This window comes from Typopeltis vanoorti, chromosome 23, assembly GCF_054136105.1.
Source record: "Typopeltis vanoorti isolate ZY-2024b chromosome 23, IOZ_Tvanoo_1.0, whole genome shotgun sequence".
NCBI classification, from domain to species: Eukaryota; Metazoa; Arthropoda; class Arachnida; order Uropygi; family Thelyphonidae; genus Typopeltis; species Typopeltis vanoorti.
Genome location: NC_143571.1, coordinates 45,433,422 through 45,445,671, shown reverse-complemented (window position 1 = coordinate 45,445,671; position 12,250 = coordinate 45,433,422). Strand labels below are relative to the sequence as shown.

At 35.3% G+C, this 12,250-nt stretch overlaps 1 protein-coding gene across 3 annotated transcripts in view; it reads right to left on the bottom strand.

The window, feature by feature from the left end:
* LOC150093816 (protein timeless homolog) overlaps positions 1-12,250 on the bottom strand; it is a 671,138-nt gene that overhangs the window by 616,648 nt on the left and 42,240 nt on the right. For all 3 annotated transcript variants that reach the window (XM_090412553.1, XM_090412554.1, XM_090412555.1), the window contains one exon: positions 4,810-4,924. In XM_090412553.1, the coding sequence (XP_090268679.1) occupies positions 4,810-4,924 (115 nt within the window). The remainder of the gene's footprint in view (positions 1-4,809; positions 4,925-12,250) is intronic.

Sequence of the window (12,250 nt, the reverse complement as noted above, 5' to 3'; positions counted from 1 at the left end):
TTGAGTTTTTCATCTCACAAGTCAGACAAACTAGTCATAAGAACATATGTTAGGCAAACATAATACAATGACCTTATAGCCTTGGCTGTGATTTCAAACAAACAACCAGAATCAGAGTGTGGGAATTGGGACCTCGTAGTAATGATTCCAAACTAGGAGCAAACTGACTTAATCCAAACTATGAGAATCAATCCCACACTATTACACTTCCATCTCCAGATTTCCTTGTTAACCTGGTTGACTGAAAATGATATAGTTAAAGGGATAGAATGTAAAGGGTATTGTATTTTCAGGGAGGATAGAAGGAACAGGACAGGAGGTGGGGTATTGCTGATGATAGCCGAATAATTATAACCAACAAAAGTAGAAGTTAAAGAGAATATTAGGTCTGAGGGAGATGGTTCCCTTGAGGCTATCTGGTGTAAGAGAGAAGCAAACAGGACAAAATATGTTATTGGGTGCTGATATAGACTAGGGAGGGTCCACAGAAAGATGTAGATTGTATCAGCAAATCGGCACAACAAGTGTAGGCTGAACAATTATTATGGGACTCTTTAACTATGGGGACATCGATTGGTGGGAGGAAAGGGAGTATAGCAAGATGGAAGTGGAATTTATACAGTTGCTAAGGGATAATTATATGAAACAATTATAGAGGGAACAAGGGGGGGTTTGAGGGTGTTGGATCTGATAATAGCATCAGAAGATGTATCTATAACCAAGGTAAACACTCTGCCTCCAACTGGGGAGAGTGACCATGCAATCTTGTTTTGGAAAGTTGCCAAACATGTGGATTTCTCTGCCCTGAAGGGGTTTATGTTCAATTATAAAGTTGGTGATTATGACAGACTCAGGAGTCATCTTAGAACAGTGCCATGGCTTGAGAAGCTACAAGGAAAGAATGTCACTAGTGCATGGCAAGTGGTCAGAGATTGCTTGAAGATAGCAGTATCAGACTGCATACTCAAGGTCAGGAGGATAAGCCAACTTGGAATTAAGTGGATGAGTAGAGATGTAAAGCAAGAACTGCAAAAAAAAAAAAAAAAAGAAAAGAAAATTGTGAAGGAGATATTAAAAGCGATACACGTGAGCAGTACAAAGTGCAAGCAAGAAGGGTGACTAGTATGGAAAGGAAGACCAAATCAAACTATGAGAGAGAATTAGCCAAACAGACCAAAGTAAACCCTAAAGAGTTTTTTCATTATGTAGCAAGTAAGAGATAAAATGACTATGGTAGAATGACTTTAAACAATGCTCATGGTAGGAAGGTGACTGAACCAAAAGAAATAGTTGAGTTACTGAGTGATCATTTTGCAAAGGTGTCATCCAGGTGGTGATTTTATAGTTGATACAGATGTTACAGAGATGCATATCAACATTGAGGTAGATGAACAGGAGGTGTTCGGCATATTAAAAAATATGAATGTGAACACAGCAGTGAGACTGGATGGAATATCATTCCATGTACTATGTGAATGTGCAAGAGAACTGGCATTGTTTGTGATGAAGTTGTTCAATCTAAGTCTCATCTCTGGCAGGGTTCCAAGGGAGTGAAAAGAGGGAAAGATAGTACCATTGCATAATGGTGGCTCCAAGACAGAGGTAGCAAACTACAGACCAATTAATAGATCAGGAGTGGTTGTCAAAGTATTGGAAAAGTTGGTGAAAAGTAAAATACAACAGTGGGTAGATAGGGATGCAATAGTGGGCAGCATAGCTTTGTAAAGAGTAGGTCCTCTCTTAGTAACTTATTCACATTTTATAATCAAGTGACAGCAGAAATGGATAAAGGTGATGGCTAACCATGATACTGCTTGACTTTGCCAAGGCATTTGACAGAATACCACATTGGAAACTATTACAAAAACTGGAGAGAGTGGGTGAAAGGATATTAGGCTAGTAGCATGGATAGGGCTATAGTTGACGGTCAGACAACAGAGAGTAGTATATGGTGGACTGGAGTCTAGGAGAACGATGGTGATTAGTGGAGTTCCTTGGGGTTCGGTACTAGGGCCAGCCACTACTCATTAATTTGTATATCAATGACAGGGAAAGATTTAAGAGAGGATGTTCAGTTGTTCGCTGATGATGAAAAACTGGGAAGAGCAATAGTTGATAAAGGTGATGTAGATATCCTGCAGGATGATTTAAATAAATTGGCATTGTGGGCAAAGGATAATGATCAATTTAATTGCAACATAAGATTATGCACTTCAGGTTGAAAAGGTTGCATATGGTGTATCATATTGATGGTATTGGGTTGCAGGAATTGATGAGGCTAGGGACTTGGGGATAATGGTGGACAAAGAGTTAAAGTTCAGAGGGCATATTGCTAAAGTTGGTAAAATAGCTCAACAAATTACTTGGATGTTGAAAAACACTAACAAGTAAAGATAAGGAAGTTATTACCCATCTTTATAAAGTAATGATTTGGCCACATTTTGACAACTGCGCACAGATTTGGTCACCTGGGTTTCTTGGGGACCAGGATGTGGTCAAAAAGATTCAGAGACAAGTGACCAAGATGGTGACAAGTCTAGGTAATACTTCCTACAAGGATAGGTTGAAGGTTTGTGTGTTACAAAGTTTAGTTGATAGGCAGAAAAGAGGGGGACATGATAGAAACTTTTAAGATATTAAAGGGGTTTTATAAAATTGATGCAAGTGAAATTTTTCAATATATGACAAATGGACAGAGAACTAGGGGCCATCCATGGAAGTTGTGTAAGAGTGTGGTTAATAGAGATGTGCAGACCAGATTTTTCATGTGGAGAGTGGTGAGTGAGTGAAATGGATTGCTAGAATTAGTTGTGAGTTCCTTGGCAGTGAATGGATTCAAAGAGAGGTATGATATGATTTCTGCATATGATGCTTGATTTGGGTCTCCCGCGATGATCTCTGGATTCCATGGAGATGCTGTAAATAATAATAATAATTCAGCTATGCATGCACTGCTAATATCTCTTCCATCCAAATTCTTATGCTGCTTTAAGATGACCACCAATAGTCTTTCAGGTCAAGGTCAAATGACTGCTTCCTCAGTCAGAGGAACTGCAGCTGCATTGGCTACTGCTTACTGCCAAGTTCTCAGATGCTGTCACCAGATTCAGCACTCTCAAAGCTCTAATGTAGAATCTGAAAAACACAGTTGCTAATCGTTGTGACCAATTTGTACAGCTTATCTTGCATAATTCCAATATGTTCTGATGTTTTTTTTATGGAAGAAAGTATGAGGAGACTGAGAATGATAACAAATGAGAATAACAGCAAGTTATATTTTCTCCAGCAACAGGTAAACCAACCCATAAATACTCATATTTGAAAAACATCCTAAATGCAAAGGATTTTTATCAAATATGACCATCTTGATGAGAACATGAAGAAAAAAGAAAATTAATGCATAAAAAAAAATTACACACATACAAAAGAACCCAAAAGAAGAAAACATTAAAAAGTTACTATACTGTACGTGCTCTATTATATTTAGCTTAAACTGTCATAATGAAATAACTTGCAATGATTTGTTTTAACTGGCACAAAAACAAACCTGGTTGGCCAAGTGGATAGCACACTTGATCACCAGTCAACAAGTTGTGGGTTAAAATCTCACTGCAGCATGGATGTTTGTGAAAGTCTTTAGTCAGTTTACTGGAAGTCTGCAGGCTTCCAGAAAGCTCTATAGACCAAGCATGAACATTCCATGTTTGGTCTATAGAGTAGTGTTTTCAGATTACCTAACTTAGTCACTTAACTACTACTATTGTATTATAGGTTAAAAAAGCTTTTCATGAGTAGGATTCACATCATTGTCCTAAGTATTTTAAGGGGAAAAAAAAAGGATTAAAGAAAAAAGTAACTTGTCATAAGGAAAGCTTTAAGAAAATTTTTATTTACATATAAAAGAGTCAAGTAAGTTTATATGGAAATCATACTTGGCAAAATAAACACTGCACAGAGTTTCAACAGTAGATTATTACATGTTACTGAAATCTTAAACTAATCTATTCAATTTAAAAAAATATTTATTGCATACTCTGAAGGTAGCATTTATGATTCTGAACAATCCAAAAAACTTGCTGTATGAAGTTATTTTTCCTCCACACAGCAAGTTTTAACTATTTATGATAGGCTTTCTTTTTGTTGTTAATTAAATTACATATGTTTAAAAACAAAATGGTAAGTTTGTCTGTAAGAATTTCAGTAAATCTCTAAGATCATATGAATACTAAATGAAAATCATAGAAAAAAAAATCTTCTATTAATGGGATTTAAATCTTGTCCACTTATTTATACAGGGGTGCAAATCTCTACTTGGAAAGCATAATCTATTTTTTAATGTATTACAAACGCCATTGCAAATTTCAAACTTAAATTTTCTGTTAATTCTACAGAAATGCAGCACAATTACTAATTAGCATCATAAAATTCTAATTAACTCTCTCATATTATATTTCTAATAATAATAATATAAAAATCAATCATAACAAAGAAAATTATTTAAATATCACAGTGCAATCAGCAATGTCATTTTGTTAACTATTAAAGAGGGCAAAACAGTCAGTTCTCACTATATCAAACACTATTTTCTATAGTGAATTTGCATATTAAAACAAATTACAAAAGACTAATAAGATATTGCTCCAAAACCAGCACAGTTATTCTAAAAGAATTCTCTAGTAAAAGCATTCTCACAATAACAAAGTATTCCTTTAATCTCTATAACTTTATAGTGGAAGTTGACTGTATTTAATTATTCAATAACTGATAAGTATTCAAACATGCTGCTGGCATGATTAAATATTTCTTTACCTGCTCTCGGAACATAAGTGAAATTATTTCAAGAACATGAAAACAATATTGTTCTTCTTCTTCAGAAGCTGAAAGGTAGAGCAACAAGTCTTCCATACCAGACATGTGAAGTGCCCTGTTAAAAATCTTTATTTTAGATATTAATACTGTTTCTAAAATCAAAATATAGGACTAAAGTAAAAGGTATTTAAAAAAAAGTAAAAATGTTTTGATCCTTTTACGATCAAAACTTTTTTTTACTCAAATATTATGTTTTTACAATATTCACAACACTTTCCAGATCTATACAATGACTGATAGAGGTAATTTTTTATTTCATTCACATATAATTCAAACAATTAATAATTCTAATTTAATTTCTTACATTATACAAATATAAGAACATGAGGAGGGAGATGTACAAAAAGTGGATCCAAATTACGAATAATTTAAAAATTTTTAAATAGTGATACTTTTTATACTTATACATTCAGAATTCGTAAGTATTAGAAAAGGTTATTTTCACACTTCATGTGGCTCGCTCAACTTAATAGTTATCATCAGATGGCTGTTCCGTTATTTAGGGAAAGGAAGTGGCAATGCCTCTAACCAAGCTCCTTAATTTAAGTCTCAGCTCTGGTAGAGTTCCAAGCGAGTGGAAAGAGGGCAAAATAATTCACTTGCATAAGGGAGGTTCTAAGACTGCAGTAGCAATCAGTATACCAATTTTTCTAGTACTTTTACCACCTTTCCACATTGCCTTGATTAACTATTACTCTACCTAATTTTTCTAGTACCTTTACCACCATGGTGGTAAAGATACTAGAAAAATTGGTAAAAAAGAGAATTCAAGAATGGGTAGATAAAAATATGATATTCTATGAGGGCCGGCATGGCTTTGTGAAGGGTTGGTCATGCCTCAGTAATTTTCTAACTTTTTTTGTAATAAAGTAACAGTAAGTTGGATAAAGGAAATTACTACAGAATTATTCTGTTGGATTTTGCAAAAGGCATTTGACAGAATACCACATGAAACTCTGTTATGCAAATTAGAACAAATGGGGATGGACATGACACTGGTTACGTGGATAAGAGGGTGGCTGCTGGACAGATATCAAAAAGTGGTATATGGAGCGACAGAATCGAGGCAAAAAACATGTGACTAGTGGTGTGCCACAAGGTTCAGTGCTGAGACCATTGCTGTTTAATTTTGTACATAAATGATATAGGAAATAACCTTGAAAGGAAATATTCAGTTGTTTGCTGATGATGCAAAATTAGTTAGAGTAATAGTTAAAAAAGGTGATGTGGAGAGCTTGCAGGATGATTTAAATAGGCTGTCAGTATGGGCAAAGGTTAATCGGTGTCAGTTTAATGTGGAGATATGTAAAGTTATGCATTTTGGGAAAAATAGATTACAAGCCATGTATCACATTTATGGCACTGTACTCTAAGAAAAAATGAAGCTAGAGATTTAGGGGGGAGGGGGTGGACAGAGAGTTAAAGTTCAGAGGACATATTGCTAAGGTAGTCCATAAGATTACTTGCCTACCGAAGAACACATGAACATGTAGGGATAGGAAGTTAGTTCTCTTTATAAGGCCTTGATACATCCACATCTGGATTATTGTGCTCGAGTCTGGTCCCATGGGTTTCTTAGAGACGATGATACGGTGGAGAGGATTCAGAGGTGTGACCAAGATGGTGAGTGGCCTGTGGAATGTTCCCTATGAGGAGAGATTGAGGGTGTATGGATTGCAGAAGTTGGTTGATAGGAGAAAAAGAGGGGATATGATAGAAACATTTAAGTTACTTAAAGAGTTTTATAGAATTGATGTAAGGAAAATGTTTCAGCACTTGGCTAGAGAGACTAGAACAAAGGGTTATCCCTAGAAGTTGAATAAAAGTGTGGTTAGTAAGATTGCAAAGACTAGATTTTTTGCTTGGAGGGTTGTGAATGAGTGAAATGGGTTGCCAGAGTCTCTTGTGAGTGCTTTGTCTATTAATGGGTTCAAGGAGAGGTATGATAGATTGTATGGATATATTGGATCTCCTGCAATGAGTCTTTGGAGTCCATGGAGGTGCCCACATAATAATAATATCTGAATGGGCATCAAGGAATAATGGAATAGATATGTCATGGGCTGGAATAATTAAATTTCATCTTCCTTAGCTCAGAATCTCTGATAAGGCAGATAATCAATGGCATTCTTATTCTTATAATTATTTTAGTAACCTCAATGGAGTCAATAGACTCGTTGCAGGAGGCCCACTCAACCAGCAACATGTTTATCATAATGAACTTGGAAGTTATTTATACTATCCACATTCACAATGCACCCTGGCAATGCATTCCACTCACCAACAAAGCGGCTAAGAAAGAGGAGGGCATATTTCTTGGCCACCTCAGTCCCATGCCACTGGACTTTCTTTTGTGGGGCCATGTTTGAAATGGTTGTCTATGCATCAAACCTCATTCTCTGGATGATCTTAGGGATAGGATTACAAATTCAATTGACTTAGTCACTGAGCAGCAGCTGGTGAATGTTTTCACAAAGTTCGAAAATCAGTTTGATGGTTACGTCAAACTTTGGGAATAAACCTATCACACTATAAGTTGGTAACATTATGTATCTTAAGTAATTAAAGTTTAAAACTAACTACACAAGAACTTTTAGGACACCCAGTGCAACAGGTTTACAAACGTTTGTAGGTGAGAATCATGTTAAAAAAAAAATAATAATAATAATAATCAACTCTGCATCTTAATAAAATAATTATGATAAAAGTTGCTTCTAACTTCTTGAGTCTACTATGAAGTGCTGATTTTTCTATCCTTGCAGACAAAGATTTTTTTTTTCCCTTAACACTCATTTTTTTCTTGGATTTGATTTGATTGACTGATTGATTTCTTGAATTATTTTTTAAAATTTTCTTAAACACTTTTTGATATAATATTCCAGTTTATCCTAATCTATCAAAACCAAATGGTGCTCACTACCTACATAAGACTTTTATTTCTCATGTCTTTCCATATGAATTTATGAACATCTTTAAGTTGGAATATGGTGTTACTAATGACTAGGTCATGTCCTGAACATAAATCCAGCAAGTATTACCATTATTATTAACTTTGCTCTTTTTCTCTAAATTTTCCCCCATGCATTTCTATATGTCTGATATTCATTTTCTATTCTCTTGTTTAGATCTCCAATAAGAATCAACTTTTCCTTTGATGTCAGCTGCCTTCTCCAATGATTCAAACCTTCTGTGGGACCACAGACACAAATAAATTTCATTGTCCACTTCCCCATTTTCCTTGTATTGAATACTATAGCTGCTGCTTCTTTTCACTGATCAGTACAGCCTGAATATAACATCTTGTATTTATTATTTAGAAGAAATTATTCTGCTGCACTAACACCAGCTTTGCTTCAGGAACACTTCTTGCACAAGTGGTGCATATCTTGAATTCTGCTGGTGGTGAGTTGAAATTTGCTAATTACCACAAACCTATTTGCATGAATGTTTCATAACATCTAACCCAAACACAAAATGTACACTCAGCTATTTTACATGGAAAAACAAAATCTATAAACAATGTGGAAGAAATACCACAGGTGCTCATTGCCTACCTCCATTAGACAATTATTTGAACACTTCAGTGCATTTATTTCGGTCCATTCATGTCCGGCCATCTAAGTGGCTTTGTTATGCCGATGTTGTTTTTGCAATTTCAGAGTGTTTAGAAAAGGAACTCAAAGTGTTTCTGCAAAAATCAATAGGCTTTATCTCAAAATTAAATTTACCTTGGAAAGGAATCTGGAGGCTTACCATTCTTGAAAATCTATGGAGGTAATGTGAAACTGATAGCTTACTCTTACTTTCAACTTCCAAACATTAAAAGCTTATGTGTTCAGTGTTAGATGTGTGTGTGTGTGTGTGTGCGCACACACATGCACACCTGTGTGTATATCATTTGCAAACCATCCTTCTCAATAAGTACAGTGTCATTGTGACTTTAATGACCAGAGTCCATAACACCTGTTCTTCTTAGATTTAGTTAAACCAAAAATCTCCAAAATCAAGGACAGCATATCTCTGAATGGCTATAACCTTAATATGATATATATCATGTAATAAATATCTTAATATCAGACAAAAAAATTATTAATAAGTTCAAGCTGTACTTATAGCATGGAAGAAAGCCTATATTCAGGAAGAAAAAAAAGACAAAAATCATAAGGAAACTTATCATACTACTGTCCTCACATCAACCCACCTGAAAATAAAAGCCAACTTCATCACCTGGAGTCTCACCAATTGATTAATGACTACCAATATGGATTTTGTGAGGGGTTACTATCAGAAAGTGGTAAAGAAAATTTTTAATGGAAAATGATGAGATAGATCAAGGATGAAAGAGCAGAGGATAGAGAAGAACAGAAAATAGGCCAAAGTCCCACATGGGAAGCAGTGCCACAGAACAATAATATATTCTGTCAATGTTGATTCCCAGCAAATCTCTCAACCAATATTACCCACTACAGAGAAACTCTTATTGTTTGTCACTCTTGATATTTCCAGGTTGTTTGATCTGGTCTTGCATAAAGGTTTACTTATCTATAGTACACCCACAGATGCGAGACTCTTCGACACCTCTGTGCATGTCAGAAGAAGGAGAATCCATTCTGATAATAGGGTAATCAATCCGTCTTGTGGGATGAGTTGTTTATTATTACACATCAGAAAGCTAACTTTTCTTTTATGAACATTGCAGTTTTTAAAGTGGTAACTATTTTGCTTGTATAACAGTTGGAAAATTTTACATATAAAGCACGTGTTTTCGCATGTTGGTGACCAATTCGTACATCCTTTATTTCTTTTACACCTTCAGCATGAACTGACTCTTCTTGGCAGGTTGCCAGACTAGGGTCTCGGATCTGTGGTTGGACAGTAATTACCATCTTATGGTCTGCTTTCAACCATATGTAAGAGGAATGCAATTTTCCTCTCTGTTTATGGGCAGTTTCACTATAGATAGCATCTGATTTCTCCACCAATACTGAAGTATACCAGGATCCAGTACATTCACTAAAGCCATTCTTTTTAGCTTTTAGCTTCTGTAGCTCAGTTGGTACAGATGAAGCCCTTTGGTTGGAAAGACGGTTCAATTCCCATCCATGACACGAGGAACCTTTATATGGTCTCTTTTGACTAAAGGTCAGTTAACCGGTCTCATATGGAGGTAGAAGGCACGCCAATGTGACTCATGGTTGACTATGGGCATAAGGATAATGTGGAAGTGACAGGGTACTCACCACATTATCCTTACGCCATAGTCAACCATGAGTCACATCATGGTAGTCAAACCTCCTGGACACGAGATGACACATGATGATGATGATTCTTAACTGTAGCTTTTTAAGAAAATAACAACATAAAATAATATTAACTACAATAAATGTAATTAATATTTCCAATATTTTGGCAAAGCCAAATTGTCATCATCAGGAAACACAATATCATATGATATGTGCATGCAAGCACTACACTGAGTAGTGAGAATCAAAGCATGGTGAAAGAAAGCCTAAAATCCTAAATAGTGTTCACCTAGTCGGCTCACATAGTTGTCCTTTCACCATGCTTTGATTCTCACTACTCATGAACATTGCAGTACAGAGGATGACAGCTTTCCAAATTTTGGGACAATTTCATGTAGTCGGATTAGTTGAGCTTTCAGTAGTTTCTTAAGGAAGAAGCAGATTCAAGGAATAGTCATTTATATTTATATTTGCTGCAGAGCTTCTTCCAGAATATCCTTTAGTGTCCAAAGCATGGTCAAAAAGTCCTCAGTGGCTGTAGTAGTGGAAAGAGATAGTCTTTATGTTCAGAAATTCTGGTGTTGGCTGTGTTACCTGTTTGGCCATAGTAAAATAGTTTATAAGTGCAAGGGACCTGGTAAACAGCTGCCAGATCTAGGGATTATGGCTGGTCTTTGTTGGAGCAGATAAGGCATGCCAATTTTTTATGTAGTCTATAAGTGGTTATAAGGTCATATGAGGGTGTACAGGATATCACAATAGCACCTCATGATAGTTACATCATTACTAGCTGCCTATCAATAATTTTTCTCCAAAGTAATCTGTTATCTGTCAATACTCAAATATTATCATATTTACATTTCTATATTCTAAGGTACATTTTACTGTATCAAATTACCTAGATCTTGGTTTTCCTCTGGGTCTTTTTCCTGCCATGCTGGCAACGAACACTTGTTTTGCTAACCTTTCCTCTCCCATTCAGTTTAAATACATGAGATTAACTCTGCTAGCACATTCCTGAATGCTAACATTGTCAAGTTCTTTTCTAAAATCCTCATTTTTAATATAATAGTGCCATTAAAGCCATCTGTTCACTCCCCTAATCTTTCTCAGAACTCTCATATCAGTGGTCTCTAGTCTTTCATTAAATGGTTTATTTCTAGTCCAGCTCTCAGATCCATAAGTTAAAATTGGTTCAAACAATGTCTTATATACAACTAGTTCTGTGTTTTACCTAATTCCTCTCTTATTCCATATAAATTTATTCAGCTGATTCCTACCATACCAGCTTTGCTAATTCTGTTGTCTATTTCCATATTTAATTTGCCATCTTCACTAAAAAGTTTGCCTAAATAACTGAAATATTTTACTTGCTCTACATGTTCACTATTCAGGATACAGTTGATGTTTTCAATGTTTCTGCCTATTTTAATTGTCTTATTTTTTTATTGCTGATTTTCATACCAAATTTATTAGAACAGTTATACAATTTAGTCAGGGAATCCTGCAGACCTGTACTGCAGAGGTGGCCAACCTATGGTGCATGCACCAAAAGTGGCACACTGAACCCCAGAGAAAAATTTTTAAAAATTTTGTATACGATTTATACATATATAAACACACGATTAATCTACCACTGAATTCTAGAGTGCACACTTATTATACTTGTTTGATCTTGAAGAAACAGGCACCGGCAAATACTGACATGCATCACCAGTTACTCAATTAGTTTACAGCTGACTCTCATGTCATAACATTCGATGAACTTCTGATTCGATGTGAGTGAACAATTCTGTGTTTTCGAACTTCGAATCATTCAAAAACAGTTGTTTAAGTTTAAGATAAGATTTCTGTTTTCATGAAGGCTTAACATAGTTCTGTAAATTAAAAAATAAATGTTTTCATTTTGAACGCGTATATCAAATTCTTGCCTGCTCCCCTAATTTGCTGATTACTGAAACCTGCAATTATTCGGCGTATTTGTATGTGTGTGTTTTTATGTCTTTTTTATACAATATCTTTCCTTTTTATTTATGTATAGTAGATTTATTCCTAAAATTTAACTGGTCATCAGGAAAGCTTTCGTAATGAGGATGTTTGGGTTGTGTGTGTGATTGCCAGCTGATCGACTGTTTTAT